Consider the following 17,206-nt stretch of genomic DNA (forward strand, 5'->3'; position numbering starts at 1 on the left):
TGTAAGTTTTCAATGGAAAAAAATTTATAACTAAGAAAATTTAATTAGAGGAATATAGAGAATATATATTCTTTCTAAAATTATACATTATATGTATTCATTAAAATAGCCTGTTATTCAAATTCTTAGCTGAGTTCTTCAAAAGATATGTTTAATATATAATAATTTTACTTATTATATTATTATATGTAATATTTAATATATAATAATATATTAAATATATACATATATTCCATCTAATATATATGTATACATATATATTCCACTGAAAATAGTTTCATGCAGGAATATTCACTGTTATGAAACTGTTGGCCAAAATTAAAACTCTAAAATACACACACAGCTTTTTTCTCCTGCCTTTTAATGAGATCCTGCCTAGATCTACCTGGAAGGAAACAGAAGTTTAAAACCCTTAACCACCTGCAAGGTTCAGGCAGCATTTCCTCTATAACCTCGTTACCAACTGCTAAATCAGATCTATCCAAAAGGTAAAAGAATGTCCTACCCCAAAACTCACTGCTCTCAGAGTTGTAAATTACAAGGTATTATTTACCTTAAAGACCTAAAATATCAATTCTCCTTTTGAAATACATTATCCAAAACTTAGAACTACTTTGAAAAATTAATACTTGAGAGTTTGTGACTCTAAAAGATTTTAAAGACGATTCTGAAAAAGAATCAGACGTATAGGTGGAAAATGAAATAACTTATCCAATCATCCCTCATGTCATATCAGTCCTTCTCATACCACTGATAAATGGAAAGGAAGTGGCTGTCGTATGACATACAATGACAAGAAGGAGGGGATGGGGGAGAGAAGTCACAGAAACTATCAATGAGTCGTGGACTTTAATTACTACTTAATTTTTACTGTTTCTTGTTTATTTATTAATATTATTAGTAACTTTTATTATAGACAGTTATATAGGGATGAAGAACAGATAAGGGACATTATATTAAAGCATTTAGGATTGTCAGCTGGTGCTTAGCTGTAATACATAATTAATATTTAGAACTGTTAGTTTGTGTTTATTGGAATACAAAACTTGAGTAAAATTTTTCAAGCACCAAAACACAAATAATAGCAAAACGAACATAAGGAAAAAATTTGCTCTGGAGTCCAATTTTAAAAGTGCATAGGTTACAATCTTGGAGCTTAAACGTTAGCAATTATCTTAGAATTCCTCTAATCCAACCTTTGCAGAGCTCTCTTTTTCGGTATCCATGACAAAGAATCATCTACCCCCTGTTTCGAACTTTCCAAGGCAGAGAGTTCACTAGTTCCCCAAAGAAGCCTATTATTTCACTGCTGGAAAGCTTTAATTGTTGGGAGTACAGTCTGACTTCTTACAGTTTCACTAGTAGGTCATAATCATTACCTCAAAGCAACAGTAAAGAAGCCTGTACTATATGCTACATAAAGGCCCTTCAAACATATTTATATATAAATGTGCAGATTCAAGATATGATTCAAAGGAAATAAAGGAGCATAAGTCCTTAGAATAATGTTCACAGAATGTCATTTAAGTCATTCTGGAGGAAGCAAGAAAATTCAGTTAAGAATTACTCATTTAATGTATTATAAGCATTACTAATAAAGGTAATCACAGTTAAAGAGTTTTAAATTTTTTCAAACTTGTCTTTCAAGTGCCATCTTTATAATTCCTGCCATACTCACAACTCTAAATAATACTTTTCTTTAAATTAACTCACATCGTAAGTTAAATGAAGTATTTTAAAAGGAAACTATATTATAACTGTAAATGGAAAACTACTATCTGTCATAAATAAACTTTAAAAATAAATACATAACTCTAATATATCAACCTATTATCATGTCATGTACCAATGGTGGTACACATTTCCTCCTCTGAGAGGAAATGGCTTAAAATGTCTACTATTGACTTATTTTTGGAAGCATATTAAATAGCTATAGACTTCTTAAAAAATTTCACAGAACTTTTCAGATGATAGACATATGAATTGAAAAAGGTTAAAATCAATAGGAGTCAGAAAGATCCTGACTCTACACTTAGCTGTGTGTCCTTACCCTCGTTAGGCCTCAATTTTCACATCTGTAGAACAGCGATAAAAAAGAGTAGCTACCTCATAGGGTGTTATAAATTAAATAAAACCATGCAATGCTAGGTATGGAGTGAGCCACATACATGTTAGCCCCCGTAGCAGTATTATTCCTACTATTATTTCTACAGTTTACGAATATCTCAAACATTACCCATCTCCCACAGAGCCCATTTTAGGTGGCCTAGAAGTCAAGGCCTTAAAGATACTATTACATCAGTAAATACAAAATATATTAATATATTTACTTTCTAGTATAAGAAAGTATTTCTGCATTTCTGAGACTCCTTGGAATTGCCATGATACTTCAAAATCCAACAGAGCATTTCCATATTTACCTAGTACTACACATTCATACTCATGTAGATTTCATAAACTCTTAATATTAATTTAGATTGTTTTACAGTATAACACTTACATATTTAGTTTTGCAAAGCTCTCTTGTGCATTATGCTTTTCTCGTTCATATGCACTTTCAACTTCTTTGAATTCATTCTTGATCATTTCCAAATCAGCAACAGCTTCTGCTTGGCTGGCCTTTTCTACCTGCAAAGCTCCTTCAAGGTCTCGAATCCGTAACTACCAGATGACAGAAAAGTAATTAAAGCAAGAAAGGAAACACTAGCACCAATCTCAATTTGAGTAGAATACTTTATCAAACAGCAGATTATCATTCATCCAAACAAGTCTTTCTTTCTGTTTTTGGTTTAAAAAAGGAAAATAAACAAAGGGCAGTTTATTCCCTTTCTCAACATGTGTAATGGAAGAGAAGAGTGGAAGAATACAGACTCAACTGTGCTATGAAAAGGGACAGGCGTATACAATATAATGTGTCCCATCAAAGTGCCTAATTTTGATCTACTAACCCATTTGGACATTTTTTTTATAAACATAATAAATTAAGCGGTTTTTGAAAACTAGAGGGAAGTATCCTTCCTCTCTTTTGAGAAACATTATTATATGAACATCTTTATAAGCCTAACAAAGTTAACAGATCTTTTTATTCCTGGAGATTTCTTACTGTAGAAAAGCAAAATATTTATTATCAAATAATACTATTGGGCTTCCCTGGTGGCGCAGTGGTTGAGAGTCCGCCTGCCGATGCAGGGGACACGGTTCCGTGCCCCGGTCTGGGAAGATCCCACATGCCGCGGAGCGGCTGGGCCCGTGAGCCATGGCCGCTGAGCCTGCGCGTCCGGAGCCTGTGCTCCGCAACGGGAGAGGCCACAACAGTGAGAGGCCCACGTACCGCAAAAAAAAAAAAAAAAAAAAAAATCAAATTTGACTAAAATATTTGTGGGTGTAGTAATATGATATCTAGGATTTGCTTCAAAATAATCTGGGGGTGGTGGAGTAGAAGAGCGCTAATATTATAGATAAAACACAACTGTCCTGTGAGATAAGTCTTGAAGCTGAGTGATGGGTACACGGGGAGTCCATTTTACTATTCTCTCTACTTTTTCATGTACTTGAAATTTTACACAACAAGACATTTTAAAAACTAGATTCCCTGTATATGCCAACAGTAGAATAGATAAAGTGCATATCCATAAAAGAATAATTTGTAGCTATAAAAAGGCTACAAAATAACTTTTGAAAAGCAAGTTGTCTACAAGGTTCTCTGTGTAGTGTTAATACATATTGGGAGAAGCAGAGTCCAGATTATTGTATGTAGTATGCTATATTTTAGCATATACAAGTGGAAAAAATAAGGATAGACAGCAGGAAAGAGAGAACAATAGGAGAGACAAGTGAAAGCAAGAGTTCCCGATCGCCTCAATTTTGTTTTAATTTTTGAACTATGTGAATATTTTATCTTTTTAGAAAATTAAGTTAAGAATAAAAAAATAGCTTGCTAAAGCTCACAAAAGGAGGGTGGTAGGAAAAAAATGCTTGACACTAGATAGAAAATGGGGCTTTAGAACTGTAAGTCTCAGGTTTGAGTCGCAGCTCTACAAATCAACTTATATGCCCTTGGGCATATTAAACTCCAAAAGCCTGAGGTTCCTCATCTGTAAACAGTAAATACTAACAATAACAATAATAATAATAATATACAGACTCTACAGGGTGGCTACAAAGACCTAATGAGACAACATTTATTTAATATTAATTTGTATTTAACATTAAATGTAAATATATAATAACTATTTAATAAGTGTTTAGATAAATATTTATTAGGCACTTAATATGTGCCAGGCAATGTAGTGCTCACGGTATATACAATCATCATGAAAATATACAGTCTCAGCTCTTGTTAGGAAAGGACAGACCATAAGAGAACATAGGCAAGTGCTTCCTGTCACAGAAGCAGGCCCAAAGGGCCATGAAATCAGAAAAAAGCTATGAACTCTGTGTGACACAAGCTTCCCAGGGATGGCAAAACATAACCTGAGTTAGGAAAAATGAACTCACCAAAAAACGAAGCGCAGGAAATATGAAAACGTTTCATAAATTAATCCATACAAATAGTAATCACCAGAATTATTTCTAATTATCCAAAACTATTTTGGATTAATTGAAACACCTATTCTCTTACACTAAAGTAAGGAAGTAGAATAGGTATGTAGATACAATACAACTTTGTACATCTTCAAATTTGGTCTTTTAAACTATTTTTCTTTGTTGTTATTATGTCTAAACCCAGTGTACAAGTAAAAATTAATAAGTCTAGGAAACATTTTCTTCTATCTACATTGGTATGTTCTTTCAGAAACTATGCACATTCAATCACAAATAATAAACCAATCCAACTGAAAGAAAAATAGACAAACAATTCCAAGTCACTCTTGTGAATCTACTTTCTCATTTTTATGACATAGCATCCAAACAAATTTAATAACAGAATACTTCAAACATATTTTTAACTCCCATTTATAGTAAGATGGTGATTAATTACAACTCAGTAGTCTCATTTGTTTTTAAACTACTCTGAAACTGAATTTTACTGGGTGTACCTCACTAAAAATGTTTGTCAATATTTATAGATCTATGATTCAAATACACACTTTTGCTTTTTTCCTAAGTTAGAGCACTAAGTTGGGTATCAAATATTAATTTTTAATTATATGAGTAAAAAATACACATGTAACAATTTTCATTTTTATACCTATTAACTATATATTCCCAGTGATATAACTACAATGAAAAACTTAATTTTGAATTCTACTTCTTGCATGAATTTAAAACTTCAGCCTTATTGCCTATTAATGCCATTTTGGGTAATCCAATCATTTTTTTCTAAAAAAAAAAACAACCAAAAAAGCTTAACTAAAAAAAAAAAAAAAAAGCTTAACTTACACAAATTTGCTTTACATATAGATGCACTCAAATACATGGGTCTGACCACCTAGAGGGGTGGGATAGGGAGGGTGGGAGGGAGGGAGATGCAAGAGGGAAGAGATATGGGGACATATGTATATGTATAACTGATTCACTTTGTTATAAAGCAGAAACTGACACACCATTGTAAAGCAATTATACTCTAATAAAGATGTTAAAAAAAAATACATGGGTCTGATAATTTTGCAGGTAAAAGGCATTTCATTAAAGATAAAAGTAAAAAACAATTATTTTAAAATTCTTACAAAGTTAGTTGCATCCTAGTTAAGACCTGTTTAAATAATAAAACTCTGCAAATTCTATTAATTAATTTTTAATATGGGGAAAAGTCTAAGTCTTTTTTAAAAAACCAAATTAAATTATGGACTTGGACTTATGGAACTTTATGTAAAACTATTTACAACAAAGGCTGAGGGTCAGACTTGGTCCAGGACAGTAGTTTGCCAACCCCCAGTTAAAATGCCTTTACTAACCTTAGGAGTTCCTTCTCATTCTCTAAGCCCTAGGGAAATGGACGCTTTCCTTAGGATGCCTTCATTCAGTTCCCCTCTCAGATTTAATCCTTCTCTTTATTACGCTCCCATAGTACTTTAGTATTTAATATTTCTACCTATACATCAACATATATAGGTACACAGTATCTCTGGTAATGGAATTTTGAGTCCCAAAAGGAGCTCATTCACCTTTATGCCTTCAGCTCTTAATATAGTGACAGGTGATATGCACAGGATATGCACTCAATCAATGAAGGTGCATATTTTAAAATGTTTTCAGAAAGAAATTCATCCCAAGGTTGTTGATAAAAAGAACACTCTGATCAGCAGATCTTCCTGTAACGCGCCAGATGGCAAACACATTGGACTTTGCAGAACGTGAGGTCTCTGTCGCAGCTACTCCACTTTGCCAAGGTAGCACAAAGCCACCATGGACAAGATAAAACTTCATAAGCACGCTCAGTGGGTAAGATTCAGCCTGTGGGGTGTAGTGTGCCAGCTCCTCTCTAATAGAGTAAAGACTATCTTCAACTATATCATTATAGTAAATAGAATAACGCGTCTTAACAACATGCTACCTGCTCTAAACGCACACCTTAGTTCTCTGAACATAATGCTGTTTTTCCCAGCTTAATAAAATCCATTAAAAAAATGTTGTTCACATTTTACCTGAATAATTTCAGAATTAAATTTTGATTCCAAATGTGCTGCTCTCTCTGCTTCAATATCTTCTTCTAATTTCCTCACTCTTAGAGTAGTTGCCTGAAAACATTAAGTTTAAACATTGGAATTTAAATTGAATATAGGCCACTATATTGTAATTAACACTTTGGATTACTATAGCCTCATTTTTTCATTTGCAAGAGCATAAAAGTCATGTTGCAAAAAGTAATGCTCGGGAAGAATGCTCCAGAGCTTGTTTTCTTTTTCTTTATTCAGTTATACTTTACATGTAATAAATTACACATATTGAAATTGTATAACATGGTAAGTTTTGTATATATACACCCACGAAATCATTGCCATAATCAAGACAGACAAATATTTCTGTTACCCCAGAAGATTCCTTGTGTCCCTTGGTAACCCCGTCATCCAGTCCTCACCACCCCACCCCTAACCCCTAAGTAAACACTGATCTGCTTTTTTGTCACTATAGATCATTTCCTGTTTTCCAGAATTCAATATAAATTGAATCACACAGTGCATATTATTTATTGCCTGGCTTCTTTCTCCCCACAAAATTATTTTGAGTTTCATCCATGTGGTTGCACATATCAATGGTTCACTTTTGGGCTTCCCTGGTGGCGCAGTGGTTGAGAGTCCGCCTGCCGATGCAGGGGACACGGGTTCGTGCCCCGGTCCGGGAAGATCCCACATGCCGCGGAGCAGCTGTGCCCGTGAGCCATGGCCGCTGAGCCTGCGCGTCCGGAGCCTGTTGCTCCGCAACGGGAGAGGCCACAACAGTGAGAGGCCCGCGTAACGCCCCCCCCAAAAAAAAAAACAAACCCCAAAAAAAATAGTTCACTTTTTACTGTTAAAGTGTTTCACTGTGTTGATACACCACAATCGGTTTATCAGTTCACCTACTGATGGACATTTGAATTGGATGCTATACAAAGGAATATATATAGGGCTATATTAGGGCTATACAAAGGAATCTTCTATGAGCAATTATGTATAAATCTTTGTATGGACATACACTTTCATTTCTCTAGGATAAATAGTGAAAGACAGAATGACTGGGTCAGATGGTAGGCGTATGTTTAATGTTTTATGAAACTGACAAACTGTTTCACAAACTGTTTCCAATTTCATACATCTTCACCAACACTTGGCATGGTAGTCTTTTGGGTTATTTGGGGGCAAGGGTTAGACATTCAAATAGGAATGTAATGGTATCTCATTTTAGTTTCAATTTTCATTTTCCTAATAATTAATGGCATTGAGCATCTTTTCATGTATTTATTTACTATCTGTACATCTTTTCTGGTGAAGTTTCTGCTTAAATCTTTTTCTCTTTTTTTTTTTTTTTTTTCCCCCGGTACGCGGGCCTCTCACTGCTGTGGCCTCTCCCGTTGCGGAGCACAGGCTCCGGACGCGGAGGCTCAGCGGCCATGGCTCACGGGCCCAGCCGCTCCGCAGCATGTGGGATCTTCCCGGTCCGGGGCACGAACCCGCGTCCCCTGCATCGGCAGGCGGACTCTCAACCACTGCGCCACCAGGGAAGCCCCTTTTTCTCATTTTTTAATTGGGCTGTTTGTTTTTTTATTATTGAATCTTGAAAATTCATTATATAATCTGGATACAAGTCATTTGTTGGGTACGTGATTTGCAAATATTTACTCCCAAATATTGTCTACAGCTTGTCTTTCCATTCTCTTAACGTTAGTGTCTTTCACATAGCAAAAGTTTTTGTTATGACAAAGTCTAATTTATTAGTTTTTCAAGCTGGAGTCAGCCCCGCCACACCTGGAGTCCTGTCTGTCAAATATAGATAGTTCAACAGTGAAAGAGAAAGACAATAGTAATTTCCTTTCCTTTCTTAGATAAAATTTGGGCAATAAATGTTTCTATTCGTTATACTTACTCTGTCATTTAGCCTTAGCTATAGGTTTTTTTTTTTTAAATGCTCGGCTTGATTAGTTTGATTTTTCCTCTTTTCTCCCACCATTTCTTTTTTGCATACAGAGATGGTAATGTATCACAACCAGAAGGGGCATAAATAAAAATAGGATAATCCAAAAACTAATCAAGTGGTCTGTGGATAAGTGAGAAATGACTACACTTTTCCTTGAGCAAAACATGTTCCTATAATGTCTGCTACAGTGCAGAGCATAAACACAAAAAAGGTGAAAAAAAACCCAGTGCCCATCAACTGATGAATGGATAAACAAAATGTGGTATATCCATACAATGGAATATTATTCAGCCATAAAAAGGAACTAAGTACCAACACATGCCACAACATAGATTAACCTTGAAAATATATGTTAAGCGAAAGATACCAGACACAAAAGACCACATATTAAATGACTTCATTTATATGAAATGGCCAGAATAGGCAAATTCATAGAGATAGAAAGTGTATGAGTGGTTTCCAATAGCTGGGGACAGGGGAAGGAAGGAATGAGCACTGACTGCTAATGGGCATAAAGTTTCTTATTGGGGTGATAAGAATGTTCCAGAATCAGATAGTGGCAATGGTTTCATAACCCTGAACTGCATACTTTAAAAGAGTGTATTCAATACTACGTGAACTATATCTCAATAAAAAATAAAAAGAATCCCTAAGTGTAAGAACCAATGACATTTCAAAGAAGTGACCGCCACCTATGTCAAGCTTCTTCATTTCTGTTTAAAAGTTCCTCTCAATGCTGACTTTGAATCCTAGAACAAGGGATCCCCACTGGTTGTAGGTACGAAGGTGATACATACTAGATCAGAAAAATTCTTAATGGTTAGCCAGATTAAAATGAGTATTACCCTAGGTAGGGCCAATACTAGTAAAAAAAAAATTTTTTTTAATGTAATGCCACAAGATGAAGTTCCTGTCCTTGAAGAACTAAAGTCAACTTTCTCAATATTCAAAATACTTGTGTTAGGTTCTGCAAGTCAGAAGTCTAACCAGTGTCAAGGAAATAACCCATAGACGTTGAGAATAAAGGATCAAAACAGGCAAAAAGCTAATAAAGTGCAAATAGAAGAAACCAGTCTAATAATGTTAATATATTCTTTTATATTCCAAAAGGCATTTACATAGTTTTATCAAAATAAGTGTTATTTTATTAAAATACAGAATATTCAGTGATTCCATGATAAAAGAGGCAAAATTTTCATTTTTCATGTACATGTTGTCATATGAATCAATTTATCTGATTTCACTCCAAAAGTCACGAAGACTTTTTTTTTCTGCCTAAACCAAAATCAAACGGGTTGAAATAATAAACCAGAGATCCCACCTTTATTTCCATACCTTCCTGTCTTAAATGTCCAGAAGAAAACAAATTTATAAACTGTTTATTAATTACTAAAACAATAAATTAATCAGTAAGGATGGCAAAAAAAATCTTCACATATTTAAACAAATTTCTTCAAGAGTGTGTTTTGTTGACATAATTAAAGCCCTCCTAATAAATACTTTTTAAAAATCTTCTAGTCTGGTGAATTAATTCTTATCTCCAGCAGAGGGTGCTAGAGGAACATCAACTTGCTGTTCACAAATATTTTTCTCCAATATCACCTAAGAGAACTAGTACAACAATCATTATCTCCAATCCTAATATAATCAACATAGCAAGAGCAGAAAGCATAAGAGAATTCAGATTAAAGTACAAAATCCAACACAAATTCATATATACCCCCGGCCAATTTAACTATATATAAATTTGCCTATAGTACAAGGATTACACTATATACTGTCTGTTCCCTAATACTATGAACAACAGAGTTCTTTATGTGACACAAAATGATCACATATTTTACCATTTATTAGCTGGCTGTCACGTCCTTTCTGACTGCAATATACTGCCAAGAGATTTTTATTCCAGTAAATTCTGTGTTCATTGTACCCAAATTTTTTTATTTTTATTCCAGTAAATTCTGTGTTCATTGTATGGGTACAATTTTTTTTATTTTATAATTTGTATCTCACTAAATCACAATAAGCCCAGTTAGATAGTCTACTCCACTTAAGAAAAGTGAGTGTTCATTCTTTGAAGAAGGTAACATAGAAAACATTATTTTATCATAACACAGGGCATGAGCCGCCAACTCCAATTCACAAGCAGAACTAATGAAACACATCCAGACCACATTTGTTCTCCACACCACATCTGCTCCCATGGCTTCCATGGGCCTGTTCCAAAGTTTCACAAAAATTATGAAAACATATGTGTTCAAGGAATTTGCTGAGACACTGGGCAAAAGCAGCTCCTACTACATTCTTGCCTCCTCAAATAGAATATGCCCAGCCCAGAGGATATACATGAACTTAAAGGGATTAGTCAAGCAGAAAAACCTTGATATATGAAATTTAGCCCACTAAAATGGACATCAAGAAAAATAAGGGAGGAAATATCACACAAGTACCTACCAATCAAAGACTTCTCAGTAGTGTGTTAGGTAGTACTGTTTCCAAAACAGTTGTACAAAGTTTACCCCAGAATATCAATAGCTGTATAAATAGGAAGTGGTTGTTTATTTAACTATTGTTCCAGATTTTATCACCTGATATTTCCCATTAATGAAAACTCTTACAAGTAACCAATATAGTAATAATCCATCTTCAAAAAGATGATTCTAAGGGACTGATTAATTCTATAATGGTTATTTTAGTGGTAAGTATATGTATTATATTTTAGTGGTTGTAAATAATATATTAAATGTGTTAACAATTAATGACAATTAACTACAATCCTTATTCCCTACCTGTGTAGGAGAAAACAAGAGTAGTTACTATACTTGGAGCTCTTAAACTGAAGATCTCAAAGTATTTTTTGTTACCAAAAAAGATATCTTAGAGAGTCAGAATCTCTAAGGACCAGAATTTACAAGCCACAAATTCTGTTTGGCATGGTAATAAATTAATTTAGCATCTTTAAAATCATCTTTACCTTTTCTAGCAGTAAAAACTTCAGTAATTAACAAAATTTTTAATGAACTTCCAGTTTTAAAATCCATTATGAACATAAATACAAAAATGTATAATACTTATAAGCACAACAGTATAACCCAGGTGATTTATTTACCTTTTATAGTTGGTAATCAACACAAACAGGTGTTTAAAAATCATTCCTACAAACACATGATGGCTTTAAAAAGATGATTCATATGCGATTGCTTCACGGACAATACAAAAGGTGAGAATCATTTTTCTTTTCCTTTTTCACTTGAGTATGGTATATGTATAAGTAAAAAACTACATTCTACCCTTCTTTACGTTACCATAATATAGAATATGACTGACAGAAGCAATTCAGAATTTATTTTCAAAGACTGCTCTCTCTCCACTGTAATCTTCACAAGATTCTTCAGTTCACTCAGAATTAGGTTTGCATCTTCTCTTTTCTCTTTTCTTATTGAGTTAAACTTATTTCCCATGATTTAAAAAAAAAAACCTCCCCTAGTTGTAAAGAGGTTTATAAAAGCCACGGATATTTCTTTTTCCAGTTCACTTTTCCCTTGGTTCTCTGGTATCCAGCACCACATTTAGAAAATTGGATTGGGAATTTGTTATTTTTTTAATCTAAGAAAACACTGATCCATGTTAAGATGATTAAGCCAACAATGGTCTATAACATATCAGATTTTTTTTAATTTTTATGCACACACACACACACACACACACATATATAAACTTCTTTGGCCCAGGCACATAAAGAAATCACCTCTTCATGAAATGTAACTGTTGAAGCTTCATTAAAATTTAAAACATTTATTAGGCTAAACGTCTATTAGTTGCCTTAGTCTGATATTACTGACATTAAATAATGTGTTCTATTAAATTAAAATTTTAACAATTTTCCTCTTTATTATTATTTTATTTTATATTAATCCTTTTTTAAAAATACCAATGATGATTATAAGCACCTAGAATTACTAGTACTTAATGTCTCCACAACTGAATGTTAAACTACATAAACTGCTCTCTAGGAATTTAACTTCTCCTTCATTATGTCATCACCTGGTCAAAGAGCCAATACAAAATACATTCACTTAAATATAAAGCAAAAATTTGTAAGGTGTCTAAACATGAAGAATTGTAGGTAAGTCACAGGACTATACTTGTCCACTTAGAAAATTTTTATAAATAGAATAAAACTAGACTCTCTGGACACCCTCAAAGCTTCAATTCCCCCAAAGCAGAGACCTGGTATTATCAAAAGTATTTACAGAGTAGCTAAGAAAAAACTCAATATAAAACTAGTCTAAAACAATTTTATATTTACAACATTAATCAATTAAAAAAAAAAGAAATTGGGGCAAGTAAGTATTTTACAAGAAACTAAATCAATACTGAGTTATCCAAAAACAAATCCTAAAGTTTAGGCATTAGACACTACCTCAATTGAGTCAAAAGTGACTTATCAAGAATCTTATCAACAAAAATCACTGTTACCTAGCACTTCTTCATACCTATAAGGCAATTAAAATGTTTTTAGTGATGATCATAGAGTTTTAAAGCATCCTAAAGTGACTTCTAAATGATCTTTTTAAATTCTAAGTATATTCAGAACTTTATTCTAATCCTTTTCTAATAGGCCATCCACAAACCACATGATATTAAAAATGATGATATAAAATATGATGATGCACTCCTGAATTTTCTGGCCTGAAAAAATGTTCAGCACAAATGACAAATAAGCTAAAAATATTACTTGGAATATAATCTCACTTTTAAATTTCTTTCTCTAACCTCATATAAAATTAGACCATATGTGGTAAGCGTATGAGTAATTTATCTTTGTCAAGTTCAAGTTCATAATCTGGCATTATTACTGAGAGTTCCTATACACTCCACACCCCGTTTTCCCTATTAAAACATCTGACAATCATATAACACAAAGAACCCATTAAAAATGTATAATGGATCTGAATAACTATTTCTCCAACGATATACAAATGGCCAATAAGCACATGAAGTGATATTCAGCATCATCAGTCATCAGAGAAATGCAAAGCAAAACCACGAGATACCATTATACACCCACTAAAGTGGTTATAATTAGAAAGACTAATAATAACAAGTGTTGGTGAGGATCTGAAGACACTGGAACCCTCATGCATTGCTGCTGGGGATGTAAAATGGTGCCTCCACTATGCAAAACAGTCTGACAGCCCCTCAAAAAGTTAAACATAGAGATATGTCACCTAGCATGCCCACTCCTAGGTGAAACTGAAAACATGTCCACACAAAAACTTGTACACAAATGTTCATGGAGGCATTATTCATGATAGCCAAAAAGTGAAAACAGCATAAATGTCTATCAACTGATGAATGGATATACAAAATGTGGTCTATAATACAATGGGAGATTATTTAGTAATAAAGAGGCATGAAGTGCTGATACATGATACAACATGGATGAATCCTTAAAACATCCTGTTATGTGAAAAAAAATCACCAAAGACCACATATTGCATGATTCCACTAATATGAAATGTTCAGAACAGGCAAATATATACAAGCAGAAGTAAATTAATGCTTTTTTAGGGATGAGAGGAATGGGGAAAGAGGAGAGTGATAGCTAATGGGTGTGGGGTTTCTTACTGAGGTGATGAAAACATGCTCCAATCGACTGTAGTGATAGCTGTACAACTCTGTGAATATACTAAAAACCACTGAATTGTACCCTATAAATGGGTGAATTTGTAGCATGCAAATTATATCTCAGTAAAGTTTGGGTTTTTTTTAAATCATCAGTATGAAGAGTTTAACCTGCAGGCATCCACCTCCACCCTAATTAGCCTACAACTACCCCCCCACCAACCGCTACACAAACTCACAAACTGGAGGTTTATTATCTGGAAAATGTCACTCTGAAGCCAAGGTTGGACATAGAGATACATGGGGTGGGCAGAGCAGGGGTAGGGGGGTTGGTGTACAAGACTGAAGCCAGGGGAAATTCTGTATACTGAATAGTATGAAACAGATTTTTCCTCCATTTCTTTCTTCCATTTAATAACCACCAAAGAGGAAACTAGCAGGTCACTCCTTGTAGAAACAAAGAGAAAAGTCCTATGGATTGTAACATTTCACCACTTCCCAATGAAATATTTGGCACATCTCATCACTCTACAGTAAGATTTCCCTAAGGCCAATACTTACATTCAACTGCCTACTCAACATCTCCACATGGATGTCTAACGGGCATGTCAAATTTAACATCTCTAAAACCAAACTCCTCATCTCTCCTGAATTTACTCCACTTGCATTCTTGGCCAGGTTGAGTAAATGACAGTGCCATTCCCCCAAAGGCTCAAGCCAAAATCTTTGGCATTATCTTTTACTCTCTTTCTTTTTCTCTCACAAGCCATGTCCAATAAATCTGCAAATCCTACTGGTTCTATCTTCCAAAACACATACAAATCTGACTACCTCCTCTACCACTACTTTGGTCTAAAGCACCATAATCTCTCATGTAATTACTTTAATAGTTTCCTAAATGGCCTCTTACAATCTGTCTTTCAAGGAGTATACAGAATGATGCTTCTAAAACAAATTAGAGGGGACATGTCATTCCTCTGCTTAAAACCTTTCAATGGCTTTCCATCTCAGAAAGAAAGCCAGAGTTCTTACAATGAACTCCAAAAGACCTTCAAGACTCTATAACATCTGCCTACCATTCTCTACACCCTACTAGTCTCTCTCTTGCTCAATCCATTTCAATCACAATGGCCTACTTGCTATTCCTCAAACTTTCCAAGCACACTCGCATCTCATGGCCTTTACACTTTCTATTCCTTCTACCTAGAATCTCTTCCTCCAGATAGCCACATGGCTCAATCCCTTTCTTCCTTCAGGTCTCTGCTCAAATGCCATCTTATCAAGTCAGGCTTCCTTGACCACTAACACAAGAAGGTAACCATTCCACCCCACCATTTATTACTCCCCTCGTCTCCTTTATTCCTCTCCATAGGGCTTATCAAATTCTATTTCATTTCATGTGTGATTCTCCCTGACAAGAGTATCAATTTCAAGAGGGAAGAGGCTTTGTTTTGTTCACTGCTATGCCTCAAACACCCAAAAGTGTGCCTGACACTCTCGAAGTTTTCTGAATAAACAAATGAATACAGTAGTCATAATATAGGATCAGGATGCTATAAAAATGGTACAGAGAACAAGAGCCCTCAGAAACTAAAAAGAAAACATAAAATATTCAATTAGAAGATTAGAAAAGTCAAGTAAATCTCCCACGAACCAACAACAACAAAAATACAAAGAGAAAGACAACAAAAGGTAAGAAAAGCAAAACATCAACCAGTTGGCCTACCAACTGAACAATTAAAAACCCAAGAAAGAGAGAATAAAAAAACCCTGAGCAGGAAATTATGAAGAAATAACACAAGAGAATTACACAAAATAAAGATCATGAGTCTCCTAACTAAAATGGCCACCAAATGCCCTGAACACAAAAAAAATCTATACTAAGAATCATTGTTTATCTTTGATGTTCTGAAATTTTATAGTTAGTGGGAACTCTATAGCAGAAATAGCTTGGTGTCTTCACAAATACAAGGGAAAAAGAAAGCTATAGATGGAGAACCTATAGATTGAGAGACTTAAGAGACATATCAACCAATTATAATGTGTAGACCTACTAGGGATTCTGATTCAAACAAACTGTAATCATACATACATTTTTATGCCATATATGTAGCAATATGAAATTTAAATAATATCTGGATATTTGATTATATTAAGTAATTACTGTTAATTTAAGTTTGATATTGATAACGTGGTTCTAAATAAAAGGCCCCTTATTTTTTAGAAATATTTATGGTTAAAATGATATGATGCCTGGGATTTGTTTCAATATAATATGGGAAGAAGGAAAGTGAATAGGGGTATGAATGATTCAAGATAATCCATAAATGAATACTTTTTTTTTTTTTTGGTACGCAGGCCTGTCACTGTTGTGGCCTCTCCCATTGCGGGGCACAGGCTCCGGACACGCAGGCTCAGCGGCCATGGCTCACAGGCCCAGCCGCTCCGCGGCATGTGGGATCCTCCCGGACCGGGGCACGAACCCGTGTCCCCTGCATCGGCAGGCGGACTCTCAACCACTGCGCCACCAGGGAAGCCCTAAATGAAAAATTTTTGACGCTGGTGATGGGTACCATTACTGTACTATGCTGTCTACCTTTTTTAATATTTAAAGTTTTCTATTTAAAAAAAGTGAAAAAAAAAAGGGAACCCTCATGCACAATGGGTGAGAATGTAAACTGGTACAACCACTATGGAAAATAGTATGGAGAGTCCTCAAAAAATTAAAAATAGAAAAATAAAAAAATAAAACTACCATATGATCCAGCAATCCCGCTTTTTGGTATTTATCCAAAGAAAACAAAAACACTACTTAGAAAAGATATATGGGGCTTCCCTGGTGGCACAGTGTGCTCTGCAACGGCAGAGGCCACAGCAGTGAGAGGACCACATACCGCAAAAAAAAAAAAAAAAAAAAAAAAAGATATATGCACCCCTATGTTCACTGCAGCATTATTCACAACAGCAAAGCTATGGTAGCAAACTAGGTGCCCACCAACAGATGAATGGATAAAGATGTGAG

At 34.5% G+C, this 17,206-nt stretch overlaps 1 protein-coding gene across 5 annotated transcripts in view; it reads right to left on the reverse strand.

Annotated features, from left to right (window-relative positions):
* CCDC171 (coiled-coil domain containing 171) overlaps positions 1–17,206 on the reverse strand; it is a 361,756-nt gene that overhangs the window by 272,677 nt on the left and 71,873 nt on the right. For all 5 annotated transcript variants that reach the window (XM_073806109.1, XM_073806110.1, XM_033858077.2 and 2 more), the window contains 2 exons: positions 6,588–6,680; positions 2,501–2,661 (listed from right to left, as the gene is read on the reverse strand). In XM_073806109.1, the coding sequence (XP_073662210.1) occupies positions 2,501–2,661; positions 6,588–6,680 (254 nt within the window). The remainder of the gene's footprint in view (positions 1–2,500; positions 2,662–6,587; positions 6,681–17,206) is intronic.

The sequence above is a fragment of the Tursiops truncatus genome, chromosome 6 (assembly GCF_011762595.2).
Source record: "Tursiops truncatus isolate mTurTru1 chromosome 6, mTurTru1.mat.Y, whole genome shotgun sequence".
NCBI classification, from domain to species: Eukaryota; Metazoa; Chordata; class Mammalia; order Artiodactyla; family Delphinidae; genus Tursiops; species Tursiops truncatus.